At 45.1% G+C, this 25919-nt stretch overlaps 1 protein-coding gene across 1 annotated transcript in view; it reads left to right on the top strand.

Moving 5' to 3' along the window:
* LOC143941292 (vomeronasal type-2 receptor 26-like) overlaps positions 1 to 25919 on the top strand; it is a 152529-nt gene that overhangs the window by 108467 nt on the left and 18143 nt on the right. The window contains exon 5 of the mRNA XM_077463327.1: positions 22344 to 23129. Within this exon, the coding sequence (XP_077319453.1) occupies positions 22344 to 23129 (786 nt within the window). The remainder of the gene's footprint in view (positions 1 to 22343; positions 23130 to 25919) is intronic.

The following is a 25919-nucleotide window of genomic DNA, read 5'->3' as shown; positions in this document are numbered from 1 at the left end:
GTTTGAGGGGAGAGTTTATACGGTGTACATTGTGTGAGGCTATCCTCCAGGTATGTTGTGTGTGATCAGCCATGAACCTCGAAGTGGGGGGAGCTACTTATCGACACATCACTTACCCTCCCGCGGAGCTATGAAGAAAGCCTTAGCCTAGCAGATCGAGTATGTTCGTGGAATGTGAGAACCCTTGTGATGCAGCCGAATTCCTTCAAGTCTGAAAAAGAGAAGTTAAGTGAGTGACACTCTGGAAAAGACGGGGGAAGAAAAGTAGGAGTAGAGAAGAAGCAAGATAAAGAGGAAGAGGAAGAGTCCCCCCCTGGTGTACAGGAGACCAGGAGGGGAGGTAGTAGAACTACGGACATCTCACAGTCAAATGTGAGATATGGTAAAAAAATAAATAATGGGGGCGTGGCCTGGATCCGATCCGAGATGGACGCTTAGATCTGGAGCTCCGTCCTCGAGGCCAGCAACTTAAGCTTTACAGCCCCTTTTCCTACCCCTGACATGGTGAGGACACCCAGAGCGACCTCCGCTACACGGTCCAGATCGCCCAGGGGATCCGACGACCTCTCCGCCCGTCCAATTCTGGACATATTCCGGGCGCGGCCCTCAGGTAGGATGCAGGCCTCCCAGGCAGAGGCGCGCGACGGAAGATCCCCGAGTGCCAGCCCTAACAGGCCAGAAGCACTGCTCCCCGCTGGCCCCAGAATCGACCGGCCTCCCGGCCCAGCAGCGGCGGTGAGCATAGACGACCTCCGCAGCGTGGCCGCAAACATTAAGAACACGCTTATGGCTGCGATTTCAGACATGCGGTCGGACATACACGCCATGACATTACGGGTGGAGGAAGTTGAAGCGACTCAAGCGAGACAAGACACCGCTCTATGCCACGTGCAACAGATAACGGAGTCCCACGCCGTTCATCTTAGGGACATCAACAGACATTTGGAGGACTTAGATAACCGCGGAAGACGCCGTAATCTCAGAGTGAGAGGCATACCGGAGACCATTGAACCCTCCCAGCTATCCCAGACTGTAGCCATGCTGTTTAATGAGATCTTAGACCGCCCTCCTGATACTCAAATCAACTTTGAGCGTATTCACAGAGCTCTGCGACCAAGAGGGAGGGAGACAGACCCCCCCCCCCGGGATGTGGTCTGCTGCCTCATGGACTTTCCACTTAAGGAGCAAATCCTCCATGCAGCCAGGACACACGATCGAGTCGCGGTGCAGGGAGCCACTGTTAAAATTTACCAAGACCTGTCGGGTATCACCCTACAGAGGAGAAGGGAACTTCGCCCCCTTCTGGAAGCTTTGAGGGCTAGGTCCATAGTCTACAGATGGAAGTTCCCATTTGGCCTGACAGCTTCTCATCATGGCAAGACAGCGATCCTTAGAGTGCCGGAGGACCTGGAACACTTTTTCTTCACCCTGGATATACCGCCTGTGGATCTGCCAGACTGGTATAGTGATTGCCTCTCCACACTTTCCCGTGCTTTCTCCATGGATGGCATAGCAGAGGCGGGAAACTTCAGCTTGGGCTGCCGACGCCATCATCCCCTCCCTCCTCGCTCGCCTTCACATGACACCGGAGCGCCGAGGAATGGAAGTCCCTCGGCCTCTTCAGCACACCGCAGAGCCAGGATCCATTGATTTACTCATCTCTTCTCTGCTCACTACTCCCATCTGACTTTAAGGTACTGTGCATTGCTCCCTGTTTAGTTGCCTTTTGTCTTTCTCCCCTTATTTTTGGCTCTGCTCCAAGTATTATGACTTACCCAATGCTCCCCAAGAACTGTTATATCAAGCCCAATCTGCCTGCTTCTTAGCTCGCCACTGGCTCCTTTGTTGCCCCCCTCTTTTTTCTTTTTCCCGGTCCCCATAATGCAGATCCCCTGCACAACTCTGTCAATGTTCTACCTGTGCCCCTTTTCCCCTCCTCGTCCCTCTACCCAACAACTTTTAAGCCATGTCGACATGATGCCGTATCGGTGGACAGATTTCACTTTTTGTCATGAGATTACTTCCACTATGGGCTCCCTAATCAGAGACATCAGGACCACTCCAGATCGACAAACTTGGATTTCTCAGACTACTGGAGCACTGCACAGGACTTCACCCTGATTTCCCGGACTGCCTTGTAATGGTTATTCCTAGGTGTAGGTTGAAACCGGTACTTTGCTCCTTTTGTTGTTGGATTTACTGATATGCATTACTCTCCAACCACCCTACCCCACTTTACTACCCCCTACCCTTTTCTCTCTGCTCCCCTATTAACCTTTTTCTCCCCCTCCCTCCCCTTCTTCTCCGTCCGCTTCTTTTTCTTTTTGTCTTATCTCCCGCCCTCTAATACCCCTCTGTCAATTGCCGGCACACTAGGGGTCCCTGAGCCCTAGGCTCAGACTCCCACTGGTTTCCTATGGGGATCGGGTGTTCTAATTAGTCATCTGTGTTTGAGCAGTGGGACAGATGTAATGTATTTTAGTATGTTTGCGGACATGGCTGGCTGGGGGATGCAACACTCGGGCTAGAGCCTCCTCTAGCTTTCCTTACCTCAAAGGCGCCGACTTTGGCTGCCGGTTACAGTGATACCCCTGACGATCTCGGCAATCGCCGTGTCACCTTTCTTCCCAAAGCGGATATGTATTTCTGCGAACTTACTACAACCCCATGGGATTTAGACCCGAGTGTGGCCTCCCCTGATCTAGCGATACTTCTCTGTGCGGGGTGACATACAGAGGAGTTGCTGTATTCATATTGATGCTTACTTGTTTTCGCCCTATCTCTTCAAAGAGCGAGTCTTTCCCCTCCACGCACCCTATGGGGATGCCTTGAGTTTTCGGAGCCGTTATTGTTATGTTAACTATATATATAATGTTCACTATGTTACTTCTTAACCAGGCTGGTCAGATGGGACGCAACTTTCCAAAAAGTGTTCAGGTATCACATGTTGATCATAGAATTTCTCAATGACTGCTTAATGTTTATATGTTTATTTACTTGGCTCCCCACATTCCCTATGTTATCTCATCATACCACTGTTTTACCGCTTCGCAACCCTCCTCACTATATACCTCCCAGAAACCTGCTGGGTATCTTTCTGTCCCTGAAGTTGCTTAATGCTACTGTAGCTCTAATACTGTTTATCTATCTCTGGCATCTGGGCCATGACAGTACAACCTTTTCATATGTTCACTCTGGGGAAACGATAACAACTCTGCTGTACGACATGAAAGCCTCACCATGGATACCTTAATCTACACAGGTGGGCTAGCCCGGGAGGGCTCATTGCGCCTTCCCGGGTCTTGTCCCGGTTACCTTTCCTCTGGTTTCCCCTACTATAAAAGCCTCGGCAGGACCGATAGCCCCTCTCTCGGTTCGTACCCAGACTTTTGTCTCCCGAGTGGGAAGCTCTGGTAGCTCTCCTGATCTTGACCGGTTGCCTCTATTACCTGACGTAGGTGTGCGGGTCATACCCGTCAACCGGTGTAGTTTCTGCTACTCCTTGCGGAGTACCTCCCTTTTTCACCCCCCTCCTACCCCCCTTTCTATACCTACCCTACCCTCTTCCCCCCTCCCTTTCTCGGGTCTCTGGCTTCCCCCGGCTTTCTTTTTTTTAACTTACTGTAGGGCCCACTAGCCAGTCACTATGCCGCGCTCCCAACTCAGTTCGGCCCCCATAACACTCAAAATTTTATCCCTGAACGCTCGGGGCCTTAATATCCCCGAGGAACGCTCCAGAGTACTTTCCTATGCAAAACAAACTAAAGCTGAGGTAGTCTTTCTCCAGGAGACCCATTTTTGCGCGAAGCATGTCCCAAAATTGTCCAACTCGTACTACCCTCTGGGCTTCCACGCCACCTCTCCCTTAACTAAATCTAAAGGGGTATCTATTCTGTTCTCCAAGAATTCGTCAATCTCAATTACTGATTCCCTGTTAGATGAACAAGGGAGGTTTGTCTTTCTGAAAGGTACATACAAAAACAGACCTGTCACTCTAGCAAACATATATTGCCCTAACTCGCTACAAGTCCCCTTCCTAAGGGCTATAGTTCGACGCTTACTTTCCTTCCAAGAGGGAATCCTACTACTAGGGGGGACTTTAATCTGCCTCTAGATCCCCTGATGGACACCTCTTCGGGAACATCACATCTTACGTATAGGGCGCTCAAACAAATCAGGCACTGCCTCCATGAGCTGAGTGTACACGATACTTGGCGCATCATGCACCCCAAGGACAAAGATTTTACCTATTTTTCTGCCCCCACAATAAATACTCTCGTATAGATTACTTTTTTCTATCGCAACAGGACTTGTCATTACTCACGACCGCGTCAATCGAACCAATGACGATCTCTGACCATCACCCTATCTCTTTGACACTCACGTTACCGGAGACAAACGACCGGACGTTTATTTGGAAATTGGACCCCTCTCTCTTAACGGACAAATCAGTTGAAGACGATTTGAGGAAATGTCTTTCGGACTACTTCTCAGAAAACGACTCCCCAGATACCTCCAATATGACTCAATGGGAGGCCCATAAATGCGTCATTAGAGGTAAAATGATTGCGATCTCAGCATCTCTTAGGAAAGCCCGTAAGGCCGGACTTGCTGCCCTGTTCGCTAAGCTGAGGAATCTTGAGGCTAGTCACAAACAAACATTGGCCCAACATACCCTAGAAGAATTAACTGACACAAGAGCTCTGATAAACGAAACCCTGAACCTTAACGTTAAGAAAAAATTTATTTTGTCTCAGAAGCTCTTTTATGAACAGGGCAATAAGTGCGGTCGTTTCCTTGCCCAAGCACTGCGTAAACAGCGTAACAATAATGTAATACACCATCTACGTTCCTCCTCAGGCGAGCTTATTACCCACAACAGAGACATTGCTAAGGAATTTGAAAAATATTATTCCTCCCTATATAACCTTCAAAACTCGGCTCCCGACTCAGACAATATGATTTCTTCCTTCCTTTCCCAGTTTGCTCCTGACAAGATTTCATCTGAAGCTTCGGAGAGTCTGGACTCTCCAATATCCCCAGTAGAGTGGAACCTCGCTCTTAAGAGCTTGAAACCTGGGAAAAGCCCTGGCCCGGATGGTCTGCCAGCAGTCTACTACAAAACATTTTCCGACTTATTGAGGAAGCCCTTCCTCAAAGCTTTCAATTCCCTTTCTCCTTCTTCCCCTTTTTCGCAAAGAATGCTAGAAGCTCACATAGTCGTAATACCAAAAGAAGGCAAAGATCCATCCCAACCCAGTAATTATAGGCCTATCTCCCTTCTAAATTCAGATATCAAGCTTTTTTCGAAAATTATAGCTAACAGGTTACTCCCTTTCCTTCCTTCCCTAGTTTCCCAAGATCAATCTGGTTTTATCCCTGGCAGGGAGACCAGGGATAACACAATTAAAGCCATCAACCTTCACCATCTTATTACAAGCTCCAACCAGAAAGGCTTCTTCCTTTCCTTGGATGCGGAAAAGGCGTTCGACAGAGTGTCTTGGAAATACATGAGGGCAGTGCTTCAAGCGATTGGACTGGGGCCTCACTTAATCGATTTAATTATGGCGCTTTATGCTAACCCAGTCGCTAAAGTTAGAGCCAATCACACTCTGTCGGACGCCTTTCCCATCCGCAACGGGACGAGGCAGGGTTGTCCCCTGTCGCCCATTCTCTTTGTTCTAACCCTTGAACCCTTTCTTCGTAAACTTTCAGCCAACCCGGACATTCAGGGTATCAAGTCCTCACTAAAAGAATACAAATACGCTGCTTTCGCGGACGATATTCTGCTTTTCCTTTCTAACCCGCTGATCACTTTACCAGTTGTGCTTTCAGAATTCAAGCAATTTCAATTTTTGTCGAATCTTAAAATCAATTTTGCAAAATCCTTTGCCCTCAACATCTCTCTACCCAGTACAGTGGTAGACCAATGCAAGGTGAACTTCCCCTTTATTTGGAAAGACGACTCGATTACATACTTGGGCATTCAAATCTCCACAGCCTTATCTGATCTATTTGCGAAAAATTTTATTCCTCTCCTAAATAAATTGACCAAAGATCTCAAAGCTTGGGATAAGCCAACGTTTACTTGGTTTGGCAGAGCAGCTATTCTAAAAATGAACGCCCTTCCACGGATGCTTTACCTGTTACAGACGATTCCCATCCACATTCCTACCTCCTTTTTCAATCAATACAGACGACTCTGTTCACAATTTCTTTGGAGTCAGCGCAAGCACAGACTTAGTTATGAACAACTTTCGCGCCCAAAGAATTTAAGGGGTATAGGCCTTCCAAACCTCCATAGATACTATCTCGCAACTCATTTAACCAGGATAGTGGATTGGAATGTGCACGTAGCTACTAAGGACTGGGTTTCTCTGGAAGCTTCTTTTTCAGCTTTGCCTCTTCCTTCTATGCCTTGGCTTTCCCCAAGCTGTGTTCCACCTGGCTTGATACAACATCCTCTCATAGGCCCGACCTTGAGATGTTTTCACCAAACATGCAGAAAATCGGATATCTCCTCTTCCCCTGGCCCTTTGACCCCCCTGAAATTTAACCCTGATTTCCCACCGGGAAGGAAAACTGACTTTTTAGTGGACTGCTGGCCCACGACCCTAGTCAGAGCTCACCATTTTTTTCACAAGGGCAAACTTCAAACCAGAGCTCAGCTAGCGACCGGGAATGGAGACGCTCCCATCCCCCCTTGGCAATACCTCATGGCTGCCTCTTACCTGCAGAGCATTGATAAAGACCGCTGTTGCTCCCGACAACTTTCCCCTTTTGAAAATCTATGCGTCCAAACCTCTCCCCAATCACGTCTCATTTCATACATACATACCCTGCTTTTCGCGAAGCATAGAGCAAATGATACTCCTACTTGTGCAAAATGGGAAAGGGACTTGTCCATCTCACTCTCAGAAGAGCAGTGGGAGCGAATATTTGCTAACATTCACAAAGGGTCCGCTAACGTAAACACCCAAGAAAATGGTTTCAAGATTCAATCTAGGTGGTATCACACTCCTGAGGTGATACATAAATACAAACCCACTGTCTCTGAGTCCTGTTGGAGGTGCTCCCAGGATAAGGGAACCCTTCTACACATCTGGTGGTCCTGCCCATTGATCCAAACCTTTTGGACGGAAGTACATCGTCTGACGGAACAAATTTCCTCCTATACACTGGAATTTCACCCTGCTCTGTTCCTCCCACACCATTCCAGTTTACCACATTCCACTTATCATAAATCTCTTGGGATGCATCTAATAAACGCGGGGAAACAATGCATACCTATCCACTGGCAATCCTCCCGAGTTCCTACCGTCAAAGACTGGTTTTCCAGAATCCAAAAAGTTGCTGACATGGAGAAACTTATTAACATTTCTCATGACACCCCCTCTAAGTTCAGTATGAAATGGGCCTGCTGGTTGCATTTCCAAACTAAACAACAATATTTATCCCTTATGTCCTCCCGATAGAAATCTTCCATCCGACTCCTTGATTAGGTTTAACCGCTTCCTCACCTAACAGCGGGGGAAAGCCAGAGACCCCCCCTCCTTCCGCCCTCTTTTCCCTCTAGCCCTTTCCCATTTCCTCTCCTTATCCTTTCCCCCCCCTCTATTTTTATCTTCCCACTCTTCCTCTTCCCATCCTTGTCCCACACCCGTATCCTGCCTGCCCTCTCCCACCTTACCCTCCCTCCCCCTCCCCCTTTCTCTTTGCTCCCTTGACCCCCCTCTCCTTCCACCCCCTAACCTCTACTGACAATTACAGTTTTATCTTTACGCAACTTTCATACTATGACTTGTACTTTCAGCTTTTCCACAAGCTAGTTCTCCTACTCTGAAAACTAGGATATCTGAGACTGATCTATCCTCAACTTTTGTCATGAACGCCCGACAAGGTACAATCATCCTCTTTATGGATAAGACTGGCGACCACTATCCGGCCCCCCACAATCTATTCAGCATAGCTCAAGTGTAATCTTCCCAGGGATTTTGGTTATTTACTTATACTATACTTGTGGAAATGTAATGTAACTCGGAGCTATGTAACATGCTGAATATACATGTCATTGATTATCTGTTTTTCTTTTTCTTGTTCACACTTTGTTTAAAACAATAAAAATTATTTGGAAAAAATAAAAATAAAAAAAATAAATAAATAAATAATGCCAACCCTGGGGTTGATCTTCCAACCCCGCTGACCACCAAGATGGTCGAAAAGGCCCCAGCGCTTCTTAACCCGCTGGAATAAAACAAGTAACAAAATAACCATGCGCTTGCCAACAGGTGTATACGAAATAACAAGAAAAGTGCCACCCAAGAGGCTTCAAGTCTCAATTACTATAGTCTGGTGTACCACGATAGCTTACATAAACAATAAAAAAAAAAAAAAGGGGGAAATGTAAAGGGGAAGGAGGGGGGATGATGGGGGATGAGGGGGAGGGTGGGTTGGTTAGGGATGAGATATAGTTAAAACAAGTCCTGTTAGGGGAGTAACTGGGTGTAGGGTAGAAAAGTGGCCCCTTAGTTTATAGGGAACAAAATGGCAGCAGTGCCCCCATTGAGGGAGGGCTGGGGAACCTTTCAGTCCTCAAGGTCCAAGAAAAATTTCTTCCAGGATTGGAGTCCCTTCTGAGAAACAGCACGTAAGAGCCTGGATGGTTCAGGGGGGACTGTGATTGGATGATCTTCTGGATTTGGTTTTACTCCAGAGTGGATTGGGGGATCCAGTAGGTGGAGGGCGTTTGTTGGAAGTAGAGGTTGGAGCAGCAGTCTCCATTTCCATTTCTTGGGCTATGACATTTAATTTCAGAAGTAACTTTTCTCCGGCATCAAATGTGGAAAAGGAGTATGACCGGTCCTTGAGTGAAAATCGCACCGCAAATGGGAAGGCCCATTTATATTTGATGTCCTTTTGGGCCATGGCTGTCAGGAGCGGCTTCAAGGCTCTTATCTTTTGGATGGTAGCTGGGGAAATGTCCGCAAATATTTGCACAAGGTGTCCTTGGCATGAGATCTGCGGTAGGGTTCTGGCTTGTTTCATCACCACCTCCTTCACAGCATAATATAGAGGTTTAGCAATGACGTCCCTGGGAGACCCGTCCTTCCTGGGGGGTCCCATAGCTCTGTGGACTCTGTCCAGTTCCAGGCGAGCTGCTGGGATATTAGGAACCAGAGCTCGGATCAAATCTTGTGTTGCCGTGGCAACATCTGTAATAGATTCTGGCAGGCCTCTAATTCTAAAGTTCAGTCTCCTTGACCTATTTTCCAGGTCGTCAATGCGTGAGAACGCTGTGTCCAATTGATCTTGCAAAGTTTGAATGAGCCCGGTGTTTTGATGGGAGATGGCTGCTGTTTGTTCAATTTTGTCTTCCATAGCATCCATCCTGGATCCTATGTTCTGCAAATCTGCTCTGATTTCACCGGTAATGGCTGCTGCATTAGCTGCAAGACCCCTATCTAGGAGTGTCGAGAATTTGAGAAACAGTTCTTCCATGGATGACTGAGTCATATGTGTGGCTGGGCCCTGAGGACCGGGGGTGGGTAAGGCAAAAGCTTGGTTGAGTAGTGATTCTGTAGAGGTGGGGGAGGGAGTCCCCAGGCTGTGAGGCCCTGATGTGAAGTGGAGGATAGCCGGAGCTATGACTGATTTGTGATCTGGAGTCAGCTCTAGATGTTGTGGTAAGGGTTGAGTGGCTGTGGCCACTGCGGTGGCCATCTTGTGACTCCCTGATGGTGTGGTGGAGTTGAACTCCCCTTGCAAGTTCCTCCTGGCCCCCGTTTTGAGCATACAAGGGGCACTTATTGTGTAAGGGATTGAGGGGTACCTCTAGGTCCAGTTTTTTGGCCCTCCGGAGCGGTGAAAACTTCCCCTCACAAGTGCTTAAAGTCCGGCGGCCATCTTGGTACACCCCGCGGGAATGGAATTCGACCTCCACGAGGCCTACGATCGTCCCGGGTCAGCAAAGCAGTCTCCGGGTGATCCCCGATGTGTGTGGGATCCGATGAGCGGTGCGCAGAAACAGCAGCTTGGCTGGGTGGCCTGCTAGCAGTGCTGGAAAGGCGGCGTGGAGCGGAGCTCCCGGCTTACGCGGCCATATTGGAACCCTCGCGCATGCGCATTCCTGGTAATCTTTTTTATGCAGTTTCACTCCTTTGCTGGAAATCTTGAGATTAGAATATTAATTATTTTACATTTATCTAAATACACCCAAATCATAAAGCGATAAACCTAGACATAGTACTTTCTCTTTCAAAATAACCAGTTTATTAAGTATAAAAACTCTCACATTTTCCTGGTGCTTAAGAGTGCTCCAAACTTTAAAAAGCATTCAGTCCTCACAGTGCGGGGATATGACAATCAGACAGTATTACCACGGTATGCTCACAATGTGCTCCTCAGAGTAACAAGAGATTGGCCCCTCCCCTACTCATTGTGCCACATGGCTTCCTTTAGTTATACTGTATATAGCCCGATTGGACACAATTTTCCTGAAGCTCTGATTCCACAACAGCATAAGGTGCCATCTTGCCTTAGTCCATGGACTTCTAGTGGCCAGTGTTAGCTTCATTTTGCCATGGATTCAGAGTTCTCGATACTATATGAAAATCTACTGACACCATCCACTGCCCTACTGACACCAACCTCTGCCCTACCGATATGCTCTTCTTGGGGGGTGGGTGCTGAACTGCATCTTTGCTGCAGGTGAAAGAATGTCTAGCTATCTATCTATCTAAGTGTATGAAATTTACTTGGAAAATTTTTATATAGTCAATGTTTTTATTCATTTTTACAAAATGTAACACATAGGCCCCTTTCACACTGGGGTGGTGCAGGCACCATTTTTACCACCACTTTACTGTCGTTTTAGCGGTGGTATTCACCCACTAGTGAGGCAGTTTTATCCCCCTGCTAGTGGCCGAGAAAGGGTTAAAACCACTGCAAAGTTCTGCTGTAGCAGCGCTTTGCTGCACTGCCCCATTCATTTCAATGGGCAGGAGTGATGAAGGAGCGGTATACACACCACTCCTTCACTGCTCCAAAGATGCTGCTAGCAGGACTTTTTTTACTGTCCAGCCAGCGCACCACTCCAGTGTGAAAGCCCTCAGGCTTTCCCACTGGAGAGTAAGGAGCGGCTCTTTCAGGGCACTTTCAAGGCGCTATTTTTAGCTCTGTAGCACCTGCAAAGCGCCCCAGTGTGAAAGGAGTCAAATAAGGTCAATAATATAATGACAAAACGAGAAAGAAGGCTTGTACATCATGTTATGCATCACATAGATATTTCAGATCATATAACATTGAGCATGTGAGAAGTACAATATAATATAAAAAGACATTGGTATAGTATTTACTGTCCATCCATGGTTTCCATAATCCTTCGAATAGAGAGCATGTGGAGTTTTTGTGAGAATACATGTTTTCATAGGAAAATTGCATGTTAATTAGATCTATGGTTTCAGAGGGGTTGGAAGTCATATTTTTTTACAGTGTCCCACTTTAACATAGGGGGTCTTAGAAAACATTGTTTTGTTTTGTAGAGTGTTATAGAACAAGAAGGGATACCCTTGTTGGTGGAGGTCAGGGAGAATAGGAAGTGCTAGACATTTTTGGGTATCATTGTACAAAGTGGAAGATTCCAAGGGTTTTAGTTGGTTGACGTGAAAGAGATGGTCCACCCAATGGATTCCTGCTTCTTCCCATTGTTTAAGCAAAATATAGGGCAAAAGGAGTTCCAGTGTTCTCAATGGGTAATGGATATAATGTTGTGAAGGTCCCTGGATAGGGTTAGGTTATGGGTTTCCTCCATACTACGATGGAAGCACGGCTAGGCAAAGGGAGTGATTTAATATTCTGTAGGATCCAGGAATCTGCCAACGGAAGGTGGTATAATATAGTCTAGCATGTGAGTGCAGTTTCAATGTCTTTCCATAGAATGTCTTGGAGAGTTTGGACCAGTGGCATAGGGGTGCAAGTTGAGAGGTATAGAAGTAGTCATCTATGTCAAGTAATCTGAACCCACCCAACCATCTATGTTTAACAAGAAGATGATAGGCACACCAAGCTCTCCTCTCCGCTTCTCTCAATTTTAATGAAGATAGGTAAGGGGAGGTTAATGGGATCTGAAGTGTGTGGAAAATGTACAAAGTTTTGGTATGGACTTGCATTTTAAATGCTGCCAACCTCCGAGCCCAAGACCTCTTAATTTTAGCAAGTTGTTGTGTATCTCCTCATAGTGTGTGAATCAGAGTTATAAGAGTGGCATCTGTTAATTGCGTGACAGAGGAAATACAAGTGATTCCCAGATATGGGATTCTCTGGTCAGCCCATGAGTATGGCAGCTGGGATGAGAGGTGTTTGCAGGTTTTGGTCTGGACACCTAGGTATAGAATTAAGGATTTTGAGAAATTTACTTTATAAGATACACTGCTAAAATCATGCAAGACTTGGTGGGAAAATTGGAGAAAAGTCAGGGGTTTAATGGGGATAAGAATTATACTGTCTGCAAAAAATATTTTTCGTGTGAGGTCTGCCATTGCATTTGAAACCGTAAATATGGGGAGGAGACCAGATAGATTCTGTCAATGGCTCAATCATAAGATTGAAAATTGAGGCATTCCTACCATTGGAGATTGAAAAGGATTTAAATAGAAGTCCAGATGTGAAGAAGTGGGCAGATGGGGAAGAGTAGAGAGCTAAAATCACAAACATAATTGGACCTGAGAAGTCGAACTTGATTAGCCCTAGAGGACCTGATCAAACACATTCTCTGCGCCAAAGCAGCAGAGAAGGGGTTTGACTCAGCTCCATGTGGTGAATGAGGTTGATCAGGTGCTTGTCTGCCTCTGATAAACCCTGATAAACCCTAATAAATCCTAATAATCTGGTGGCTAGAAGTTTGGCATATATGTCTAAATTTAAGAGAGAAATTGGGCAGAAATTTTCAGGCATGTTTGGGTCTTTTCCTGGCTTCAGAAGAGTCACAAAATGTGCCATTAACTTTTTAGAGGGAAAATAGGCCGTTTTGGTCGCTTTGATAAAGACTGGAAGTAGGAAGGGGGTGAGAATGTGTTTGAAGGTTTTAAGGCATTCACTGGTGAGGCCGTCTGGGCCTGGTGATTTCCCTAGAGGTAGAGAATTAATAATTGTATTTATTTATGGTTCTGTTAGAGTTTTTTTTATTGGCTGTACTTGAGAGTCATTTAGGGTTGGAAGGTTAATACTAGAAGTTGATACATATCTACTTCTGATGGTTGAGGTGTATTGGAGTCACGGTTCAAGTTTATAAAGGGAATCGTAATAGTCAGCAAAGGCATCTGCTATTGGCTGGGGGTTGAAGAGCCTTTCTTTGGTTTGTGGGTGAAAGGTAAATGGGATCCATGTCTTGGTTCTTTGAGCTTTCAGTCTGTTTGCTGGGAGCTTACCCGCCCTATTGTTAAGTGTATAATAGTTATGTTTCATATGATGCAGATATTTGTCATGGCTCTCGCACAATAGCCTTCTTAAATTAAGCCTCAGTTGTGTATAGCAGTATTGTCTGATAATGTGATGTCAGAGATGGCGGATGAGGACACCTTCTATAATAATAACTTATCAACCAGAAACATATCAATACTTGTATACATGTTGTGTCGCTGGGAGAAGTATTCAAAGTCACGCTCATTTGCGTGGAGGCAACTCACATCGTGAGACAAAAATCAAATAGGTGATGTTGCGCTCCCTTACAGTGAATAAACACCTCTCAGCTGCATACAAAGTTGCATACAAAGTTGCATATACCAATATTATAAATCCAACTATCGTGTCAGACCGTAGTCCGTAAATAAAGTGTCAAATGCTAAATAATAAGCTAAAAATATGATATAAAAGTGTCCAAGTGCTTAATAAAAATCACATAAAATCTAAGGTGCCTAATAATTGTAAAGTGCCTAATAATTACATACACAGTTACATATGACTACAGTATTGTGGACTCATCTATCGTGATCAAGAGTGGTCCGTAAATAAAGTGTCAAATATTACAAATTGCATAAAAAATAAACAACATTTACACAATAGGAGTGTCCAGTGTCTCTAAAAATCGCATACACCAGTGAACATATGTCATGCACGTAAACTAATTACTCCAAAGATGTAGCAAACTGTTTTAGTAATAACATAAACGTGAATCACACAGTGCAATTAAAGCATAAAAACTACAGAAAAGAAAAACAACAGTCTCTTAGGCAGCATATAAAGTGCCACGTGCTTTATATAGTGCTTCTCCAGATATAAGGTGCCAGATAAACCCATGTATATACACTCCTGTGCCTCTTCAGTGTCCCACACGCATCAAGTGAAATGGCCCCTTACCTTACTGCTGTAAGGTAAACAGCAGAAAACAGGGATCTCAGGCTATCCAGGTGGATCCAAATTCATTCACAGTCAGTTCTCTGACCGATACACATCTTGTGCAGTCTGCACCAGACATTGCTGGTCCTTACTCCTATATCAGCAACACCAGGTGGGTTAGAGGTTGGCCTGTTCCTTAGGGAACTATGAATCACATCTGAATTTTCTACCGATCCTGCCATTTGGATTAACTGATGTGGGGACAGTTTCCATAACCTGGAAGTAGGGGTACACCACCTGGATAGCCTGAGATCCCTGTTTTCTGCTGTTTTCCTTACAGCAGTAAGGTAAGGGGCCATTTCACTTGATGCATGCGGGACACTGAAGAGGCACAGGAGTGTATATACACGGGTTTATCTGGCACCTTATATCTGGAGAAGCACTATATAAAGCACGTGGCACTTTATATGCTGCCTAAGAGACTGTTGTTTTTCTTTTCTGTAGTTTTTATGCTTTGATTGCACTGTGTGATTCACGTTTATGTTATTACTAATACAGTTTGCTACATCTTTGGAGTAATTAGTTTACGTGCATGACATATGTTCACTGGTGTATGCGATTTTTAGAGACACTGGACACTCCTATTGTGTAAATGTTGTTTATTTTTTATGCAATTTGTAATATTTGACACTTTATTTATGGACCACTCTTGATCACGATACATGAGTCCACATTACTGTATAGTAATATGTAACTGTGTATGTAATTATTAGGCACTTTACAATTATTAGGCACCTTAGATTTTATGTGATTTTTATTAATCACTTGGACACTTTTATATCATATTTTCGCTTATTATTTAGCATTTGACACTTTATTTACGGACTACGGTCTGACACGATAGTTGGATTTATAATATTGGTATATGCAACTTTGTATGCAACTTTGTATGCAGCTGAGAGGTGTTTATTCACTGTAAGGGAGCGCAACATCACCTATTTGATTTTTGTCACACATTTTTTCAGTGGTAGGGTTTATACCGCTGTCGGTGTTCTGCTGCAACCCACCCCTAGTATATAGTGAGATCTGTATATGGTAGCGCGGGGATACCCCAATTTTATTAACTCACATCGTGCACTTCCTCTGCGTGAAGAAAACCACACAGTGAAGGCAAGTGACCTTTTGACTGTGGCATCCACGCTGGGATCAGCAACCAGATTCAAATCCCCACACACAACCAGATACCACTGTCAAACCTTTGAGATTTTTGTTAATAGTGCAAAGAAATATAATATATCTGCCTTCCGGATCTAGAATAGCTTCAGTTAGGGATTAGGATACAGAGTCACTGATGACTATCGTCACTCCCCTCTTCTTGGTGTGAGTTGAGGCCATGATAATATGAGGAACGCTTTTGTGAGAACAGTGAGATATAAAATCGTTATAAAAATGGGTCACTTGTATAGCCACCAAGTCAACTTTGTTGGAGTGTGCTTCTTTCCAAAAGGAGTGGTACTTCACTGGGTAGTTCAAATCAGACATTTAGGAACAAATTTTCAGCTGATATAGAAGGTGATGATGCAAATTGAAAGGGAAGAGTTGACAAGAGTATGAATGATCATGGATGGTAGGATGGGGGTTTCCAGGAACAGTGATGAAGGAATATGCTCCATATAAATGAGAAGACTGTTTCTGATACTGTGATGGGAACTGTCCATGATGTACAGCCAAAATGAAGTGTAGAATTGAACGAAGTAAACAGATGTAGCTCTAAGGTATGCAACTACCAGGAATAAACTCTGGATCGTAGTAGGGAGGAAACTGAGCAGAACTCCAATAACACAGTCAGAGACTGCCAAGAGAGAATGAGAAAAAAAAAAACGGCAAAAAGGTAAAGGGAGGTAAAAAACTAATAAAAAGAAAAGGTACACCTGGACCCACAAGCTCAGTGGTAACTGCAGGAATTCATGAGGTATAGGGTAGAGTGAAAGGTACTCCTTCTGACTCCAGAGTTCCCCTAGGTTTTAGAGAAGAGGCCTCTAGGTCATTCACAAGGAAAATGATTTCCTGGACACAACTTACCATTCAGAATGCACATGTTTAGACGGCTGGTGTGGAGAACCATTAGGAGATGTTGGTTGTTTATGGTATGATTCCCTAGTTCTTAAGGAGTTTGAGACCTTTGTCCAGTGGGGTGATTCTGTATGAGTTCCTGTTGTAGGTCCCATTACATTTTGTAGGGTACTTCCATTTGTATATGGGTTTGTTATTTTGCAGGATTTTGGTTATGGATTTCAGATTGCGGCAAAGTTGTAGGGTGTATTGGGAGAAGCCTGAAGGACCTGAAGGTTCGCAGCCTGTACTGGTAACTGATCAACACAGCAGAAGTCCTCCAGTCGTTTTTTTTTTACTTGAAAAAAATGTATCCTTAGTAGAACGTTGTATGGCACTTCTGAAGAGAGGAATGATGGTTTTGGAATATCATGTATTCTATCAATAGTTAGACTTGCGGATGTAAGATTAGGCAGCACCTCTTTGAATAGATTGTGAACAAAATGAGGTAATTGGCGGGTCTGTACTGATTTGGGAATACCCCTGATTTTTAGATTGTTGCGGCATGATCTATCTTCAAGATCAGCCACTATTTCTTTCATAGAGCTCAGTTCATCCTGGTGAATTGCATGCGAGTCTACTAAAAAAGTAGTGACTTCACACATTTTGTCTTCCATGTGGTCTACTCTGCCCCCTATCTACTGCAGTTCAAGCTTGCATTGGTTAAGAGAGGAGAAAATATCAGATTGCAGTGAGGCTCGGAGGGAGGGTAGCATTTCTTTCAAGGTAGTGTCAGACACTGACTACCCTGTTGTAGGAAAGGCTACAATTGGGTCAGGCCATGGGATGTCAGGGTGCAGTTTGGACTGATTGTTACCCACTTCCATTAGTGGCTCTCCCTCTTGCGTCCTGCCCAGCTAATGCTAGAGGTCTGGGACCAGTACTGGGGCTTTGGTCTCTGCCTCCATTTTGGCTGAGTCAGATGCATGTAGAAGGGAAGAAGCTGGGGAGTTTTTTTAACCAGTACGTGTCCTGTCGGCACCGCCACATAGTGATGGAGGCAGCAAGTACTCAGCTATTTAGAAGAGCCCAGGAGATAGCTGACAATGGGCTATAGGCGGTCCCTAATCAAGGGGCCATCTTACTGAACAGTCGCCCACACCCTCCTGAAACATATGATTTTAGTTATTTGGGATGATGTAAACTGTTATCATGTTTCATGGATTATGTTAATTTTGTGGTAGTATTAGGATCAGTAACTTTATTTGAAAAAGACCTTCATTATATTGATTTATTATGTTACCCCAACTTCTCATAATCCTGAAGCGTGTCTGTTGTGTCTCTGTATTAAATTTAATTCTCTTCTCTTTGCATTGCTTTCTTTGTGCAGAATACTTTCCTATTGCAAAAAAAAACACGCTAGACATGAGAGCACACCCACCCCAGTGGAGCATATCCCTCTATAGTGTGTACTTGTCTCAATCCAGAGCATTAAGTTTAATTTCTGTCTCCTTCCTCCTTCCTCTGCTATCTGTATGAGTCACTTCTGACACATTTTCCTGACCCCAATATAAATGATGACAGGGGAGGGAGCTCCAGCAGATTGACAGCCTTAGCACTGTTCCTGTGTGCTGTGTGAAGGGGGGGGGGGTCCCTTACCTTCAATCAGCTCTCAGAGCTCTCCTTGCTGAGCTCTGCAGATTGTATCTTCAGCTCCAGACCTTTTTTTTCTAAACTCTCAGACAAGCTTATAAAGTCAGCACCTTGTATTGATGTAGAGAAGGGAATACTGGGGGTAAACAGATACAACTTATGTAGAAGGACTCGTTTCATCTCTGTGTATTGCCTGAGGCCAGCCACTTCACTGGGTATATGGAATGCAGTGTGTACTCTCATAAACGTAGATCTCTATGAATAAAAATTCTGACAATGACTTATTTTTATTAGAACAGCAAAAAATAAATATGATAAAGAGATCTTTGTCATTTATATATTACATTTCTCATATTTCATTGCTTGAAAAACAGTGCAGCACAGTGGTTTAGTGGTTAAAACTAGCAGCCATAGGGCCGTTGGTTCAAACCGCAACCACAGCACTACCGGTTTGGAGTTTGTATGTTCTCCCTGTACTGGGTTTCCTCTGGATACTTCAGTTTCCTCCCACGTACCAAAGACATGCTAGGAGGATCATTGGGTCATGTTTAAATTGGCCCTAGTATGTGTATGTACAGTATTTTCAAAAATTGTGTGCACCCCTCACATTTTTGTAAATATTTTTTTATATTTTTTCATGTGACAAAACTGAATAAATTACACTAAATTGCTTCAATGTAAAGTAGTGAGTGTACAGCTTGTAAAACAGTGTAAATTTCCTGTCCCCTCAAAATAGCTCAACACACAGCCATTAATGTCTAAACCGCTGACAAAAAAAGTGAGTACCCCCCTAAGTGAAAATGTCCAAATTGGGCCCAATGTGTCAATATTTTGTGTGACCACCATTATTTTCCAGTACTGCCTTAACCCTCTTGGTCATGGAGTTCACCAGAGCTGTTGAGTGTGTTGAGTTATTTTGAGGGGACAGCAAATTTACACTGCTATACAAGCTGTACACTTCTGGATATGATGCTGAGCACGTGCACTCAACTTCTTTGGTGGACCATGGTGAGGCCTGTTCTGAGTGGAACCTGTTCTATTAAACCGCTCTATGATCTTGGCCACTGTGCTGCAGCTCAGTTTCAGGGTCTTGGCAATCTTCTTATAGCCTAGGCCAGTGATGGTGAACCTTGGCACTCCAGGTGTTTTGGAACTACATTTCCCATGATGCTCATGCATTGTGCAGTGTTGTTGAGCATCATGGGAAATGTAGTTCCAATACATCTGGGGTGTCAAGGTTCAACATCACTGGCCTAGGCCATCTTTATGTAGAGCAACAATTCATTTTTTTCAGATCCTCAGAAAGTTGTTTGCCATGCAATGCCATGTTGAACTTCCAGTGACCAGTATGAAAGAGCGATAGCACAAAATTTAACACACCTGCTCCCCATTCACACCTGAGACTTTGTAACACTAACGAGTCACATGACACGGGGGAGGGAAAATAGCTAATTGAGACCAAATTGGACATTTTCACTTAGGGGTGTGCTCACTTTTGTTGCCGGCGGTTTAGATATTAATGGCTGTGTGTTGCGTTATTTTGAGGGGACACCAAATTTACACTGTTATGCCCCGTACAAAGGATCAGACTATCCGGCGGAGTTAGTCTGGCGGACAATCCACCGGACTTTGCAGCGGAGGTCCGCGGAACTTTCCGAACGAGCGGACATGCACACACATGACCACACACGAACTGACTTTTCTGGTGGACTAGGTCCGGCAGACAATCTGCCGGACTTTTGGTGGAGGTCCGCCGGACTTTCCAAATGAACGGACTAGCCACACACAAACTAAAGTCCGTTCATTTTGAACGTGGCTTCAGGTATGACGGGACTAGATAAGGAAGTCAATGTTTCGCCGCTTTCATCGGCAAGATTGACACCTTGCGAGCCCCGTTGCCTGGTATGGGTTTTAAGGGATACACCTATGCCGAAAAACGGCGTGGGGTTCCCCCCAAAGTCCATACCAGACCCTTATCCGAGCATGCAGCCTGGCCAGTCCAGCCCTCCTGAACCGTACCAGGCCGCCTGCCCTCAACATGGGCGGGTGGGTGCTTTGGGGAAGAGGGGGCCCTGCGGCCCCCCCACACCAAAGTACCTTGTCCCCATATTGATGAGGGCAATGGCCTCTTCCCGACAACCCTGGCTGTTGTTTGTCGGGGGTTTACGGGTGGGGGGCTTAATAAGGGAGCCCCCAGATCCCGGTCCCCCACCCTATGTGAATGAGTATGGGGTACATCGTACCCCTACCCATTCACCTGGGGGGAAAGTGTCAATAAAACAAACACAAACGTTTTTAAAGTAGTTTATTAGGCAGCTCCAGGGGTCTTCTTCCGAATTCAGGGGTCTTCTCCGCTATCTTCTGCTCTTTTGCTAGCGGAGTTCTTCTTCTTTTTCTTCTTCTTCTGACACAACGCTCTCTCGCTGTAATGCCGGGGACACAATGTGCGGCGACTTATATAGGCATAAGGGGCGGGGTCACCATGTTTCATCACCCGGTGACCAGCATCCTCCGGGACTGTGACATCATAAGGGGTGGGGTCAACATGTGATATCACATGGCGACCCCGCCCCTTATGCCTATATAAGTCGCTGCACAACGTGTTTCCGTGTTACAGCGGGAAAGCGTGTTGTGTCAACATCGGAAAAAGAGAAGAAGGAAGAAGAAGAAGGCAGTGACGATGAACGAGAAGACCGGGCCAACACTAGTAAAAGAGCTGGAAGAAGCGGAGGAGCCTGGCAGAAGAACCGGAGAGGCCACAAAGCACAGAGAAGTCAGAAGAAGACCCCCGAAGTCGGAAGAAGACCCCCGGATGGCGACAAAAGAGAAAGCCGGGCTCCTCCGCTACCAAAAGAGCGGCAAAAGACAGAAGATAGCAGAGGAGCCCGGCGAGAAGACCCCCCAGGAAGTCAGAAGAAGACCCCTGGAGCTGACTAATAAACTACTTTAAAAACCTGTGTTGTGTGTTTTTCTTATTGTCACTTTTCCCCCTAGGTGAATGGGTAGGGGTACGATGTACCCCATACTCATTCACATAGGGTGGAGGGCCAGGATCCGGGGGCCCCCTTATTAAAGGGGGCTCCCGGATTCCGATAAGCCCCCCGCCCTCAGACCCCAACAGCCAGGGTTGTCGGGAAGAGGCCCTTGTCCTCATCAACATGGGGACAAGGTGCATTTGGAAAGTCCGGCGGACTAGCACACAGATGAGCGGATTGTCCGTCTGAAAGCCGAGTCTGGCGGACAATTTTGAGTCAAGACTTCTTTCAAAGTCCACCGGACTTTTGGGAAGAAAAAGTCTGCCGGAGCCCACACATGGTCAAATTATCCAGCAGACTCTGGTCCACCGGACTAAGTCCTCCGGATAGTCTGATCGTGTGTACGCGGTGTTATACAAGCTGTATACTCACTACTTTACATTGTAGCAAAGTGTCATTTCTTCAGTGTTGTCACATGAAAAGATATAAAGAAAAGGGTAAAGAAACTGCGCTAAGAGGATAAAAAATACAAAATTCCAAAACATAATACAAGCTGCAATTCTCCTGTATAACATAAACACAGTAGGCATGAATCAGAAGAAAAATAGCGCTAAACCTATAAGCAATCAGTAGTTAGTAATTGCATAAATACAAAATCAGTAAAAAAGTCCACCAGTGCTCAAATAATGATATAGTCCATCAATGTGAACAATGGCGTCTCCAAACGCTGTCAAATCATCTGCTGAATCCACCACATGATAGAAGAAATCACTTCTTACCAGCTAACCATGTTCCCCCGTTACAGAGGATCAAGGAAAACATTTGTAGTTTAAACACAGCCCGGTTCCATTACACAGTAAGCACGTTCAGTTATCCTCAAGCCACTTCTCATAGGCTCAGACAGGTAGATGGATGGAGGTGGTACATAAAAAATAAAGGCTCCAAATAGTGTAAAACCTTTTCCATTTATTAAAACTTTAAAATAGAAAGTATTGCACTTACAATGTTAGCGTCAACATAAGCCTTATGTCTGATGTGCCGGCCAGCGCACAAACAAGATGTAAACACAAGGCGACGTCAGCGTGTCGCTCCGCCCTGCGCGTTTTGTCAAAATATTTACAAACATGTGAGACAAACAGGTGTACTCACTTTTGTATGATACTGTATAAATGTGAGTTAGGGACCTTAGATTGTAAGCCTGTTGAGGATGTGGGACTGATGGAAATGTACAATATACTGTATAAATGTAAAGTGATGCGTAAATTGATGGCACTATATAAGTATCAATAATAAATAACATCACATTAAAATATTTCCCAACATCTTATCCAGGTCAATTACAGAGTCACTGACACTAGTCTGAAGGATAGAAACATGTTTCCAACTTTATTCCATATGACACCTGAAGATTGGGTCCGTTTTGAAGCTATTATTACTTTTTTGCAGCATTTTGGGTGGAACTGGGTTGGAATAATAACACCAGAGGATGGCAGCGGTGATGAGGAGTCCCAAGAACTGAGCAAGATGATGAGAGAACATGGGATCTGCACAGATTATATCATTCAACTCAAACGAAATACCGTTAATGATTTTCGCACATCAGGATTAATTACTGGATCAAAAGCTAAGGTCGTCATTGTGTGCGGAACTTCCATAACTAACTTTTATAATTTTGTTTTTCGTTTATACTCTGGTGCAGAAAATATCACATTTATTTTCCCACCATCATGGATTAAGTTAACTGATTTATATTATTTTAAGTATACATTACTTAACCACAGCTTCATATTTGTGTGGCCGCGAGAAAAAAAAAAAAACCTGGATGTTTATACCAAAGGTGTCACCTTCTCCAACTGCTTAACTGACCCCCTACTGGAAGATATTTGGGTTTTAGGGTTTAAATGCCTTTCCCCAAACTCACAAAAAAATCTCTATTTTCAAGAAAAATATAAAATGGATGTAAAATCTTGTACAGGTGTAAGAGATGTTTCAACTTTAATGTCTTCTCATACAACTCATCCCTCCTTTATATACACGGCTGTATATGTTCTGGCCCATGCTCTACATAGAATGTTCTTGAAGAAAAATAAATCCGAACAAAATGGATTCCAGCACAGAGTAAGTTGGATAATAATTGTGTATATTAAGGCCCATACATACGATCAGACTTTTTGACAACAAACATACAAATTAGCTCTTTTAAGGGAACATCTGACAATGTGTACGCTCCATCGGACAAAACTTTTTCGTTTTTCATCAGACTTTTGTTGGCTGTGCGAACGGACAAACTTTTCGACAACATAAGCCCGATGGAGCAAAATCCGATCGTGTGTACAGAAAACCATCAGACTTTACAAACACGCACGCTCAGAACCAATGCCAAAGATCAGACAACAATACAGAAGTTGACCAAAAATGGCAGTAAAGAGCAGAAAAATAACGTGATTTGGTGAAAGTTGGCTGAAAAAGTCAGATCGTGTGTATGCAATACAAGTTCACGGCCAACGTCCTTTGTACAGAAATCCACTGGAAAGTTTGTACAAAGTCCGATCGTGTGTATGAGGCTTATGAGGCTTAACTATGACATACCAAAATAACAAAAAAAGTGCTGTATAGACAACCAATAGCGAACTCCTTATAATTTATTATGCCGCGTACACACAATTGGATTTTCCGACGGGAAATGTTGGATGTGAGCTTGTTGGCGGTAAGTCCAATCGTGTGTATACTCCATCAAACATTTGCCAATAAGTGTTGGCTAGCATGCTCTCAAACTTTCTGCCAAATGTCTGTTGTCAGATTTTCCGATCTTGTGTACAAAAGTCCAAATTACAAACACGCATGCCCGGAATCAAGTACGAGCCTGAAGTGCTCGATCTTGTAAAACTAGCGTTGGTAATGGAGACATCACATCGATTCACCATACGTCTTGGACGTCACTACATTCGTAATTGTTGGCCAACATTTGTGTGACCGTGTGTAAGCAAGACAAGTTGGAGCCAACAACCTTCGAACAAAAATCCACGGTTTTGTTGTCGGAAAGTCTGATCATGTGTACGGGGCATTAGACAAACACAAAATTGTAAAAATCACTTGAAAGGGGTTGTAAAGGGAGAAGGTGCATTCTATGCATTAAGATAAAAAGCCTTCTGTGTGTAGCAGCCCTCTAATACTTACCTGAGCCCCATCTCTATGCAGCGATATCCACAAGTGCACGACTCTCCCTCCTCTTTGGCTGAGACACAGCAGTGGTGCCATTGGCTCCCACTGCTGTCAAAGTTAGTTAGCCAATGAAGAGAGAGAGAATGTGGGGTCAAAATGGACACACAGAGCTGTAGCTTGGCTCGGGTGGTCCCATAGCAAGCTGCTTGACAGGAGGGAGGGGCCAGAGCACTGAAGCGGGACCCTAGAAGAGGAGGATCCAGACTGCCCTGTGCAAATCCAAATACACAGAGCAGGTAAGACTTTAGCATCACTTGAATATCCCGTGTCCCTCCCTTATAAAACAACTCCCATATCCCCAACTAACCCACCCCACAATGAAATCCCGTATTCAGATCAATTAATGTCCCCCATAAAGCAAAGTGATCCTCCCACCTGGATCTGGGACAGACGACCCTAAAAAGATCCCCCTAGATGGACCCTAACTAAATCACCTGCATGTTCATAGGGCATGAACCCCCGAGTCACGGTGCGGGATAACCTCCCGGGGGATCATGCATCTGGTCCACATTGCACCTTAACCTCTTCCCGCCCACTGGCCGTCAAATGACGGCTGGGCAGCACGGAGCTTGTTATGACGGCCCTCCAGAACGACCACTCTTTTGCGCACCCAGCACAGTGATCATGGCCGTGCCATGTCCTAGCAACCCCCGATCTGTGTAAAGAGCCACTGTGTCCAATCACAGCCAGTCACATGTAAACACAGAGGTGCCAGTAATCGTCACTCCTCGTCTCACACTGACAGAGTGTTAGGAGAGGAGAGCCGATCAGTGGCATCTCCTCACAGAGGACATCTAGGGATGTAATCGGTGCACTGATCATCAGGGTGTGTCTATGCTCTGGAGCTAAGTGGGCAGAGTTGTGACATCTCTAGACTCCCCGCCCAGCTCTACACTCCCCTTTGTCCAGACAGAGGCGCAAAGGAAGCAGAGCGCGCTCATGGCCTCCTGTGACTCCCACACATCTGTTCCACAACTACATAACTACACAACAATCTCCTACTGTAGTAATAACTCTGAGATGCTTAGAGAGGGATGATGATGATGCTTGCAAAGTACACTGAATGTCTCACTGAATACTAGTGCATGAGATAAGGAAATGAGCTGTCACTCACAGCAAGGGGGAAGAAGGACTAGCATGTCTTTGTCTGTCCGTTTTTATCTCACTGAAAGAAGATAAGAGGATTGCTCAGAGCTGGATTAACTCTTCATGGTAAGACTGGGCACAGATGACATGAAATCATATGCTGTACCAGGTACAAGCCTTAATGAAAAAAAATGTTGGGGGTTTACATCCAATGCATTAAGGTGAAAAACCTTATGTTCTGCAGCTGACAGGGGCAGATCCAGGAAGAGGGCAACGGGGCAATTGCCCCCCCCCAACAAATTAATGATGGGCCGGCATAGGTGAGTGAGCGCGGCGGGTGGGCCAATCCAGTCAGGGGGTGAGTAAGCATGTGGGCGGGTCAGCGGGTGATTAAACAGTGGGTCAATCTGCAGGTGAGCTGGCGAACAGGACCGGTGGCAGGTGAGCAGGCGGGCTGGCCAATCAGCAGGCCAGTGGGCAGGGGAACAGAGATGACATCATCTCTCACCGCCCACCCTGCATTACTGCAGTTTCACCCTCACTGTGCAGCTGCGGGCAGCAAAAAGATTACATCATCTCTCTGCTGCCTGACTTCACTCT

The sequence above is a fragment of the Lithobates pipiens genome, unplaced genomic scaffold (genome assembly GCF_037356315.1).
Source record: "Lithobates pipiens isolate NorthernLeopardFrog02 unplaced genomic scaffold, aLitPip1_a1.2 Scaffold_3, whole genome shotgun sequence".
Taxonomy (NCBI): domain Eukaryota; kingdom Metazoa; phylum Chordata; class Amphibia; order Anura; family Ranidae; genus Lithobates; species Lithobates pipiens.
This window is presented reverse-complemented; position numbering and strand designations above follow the sequence as displayed.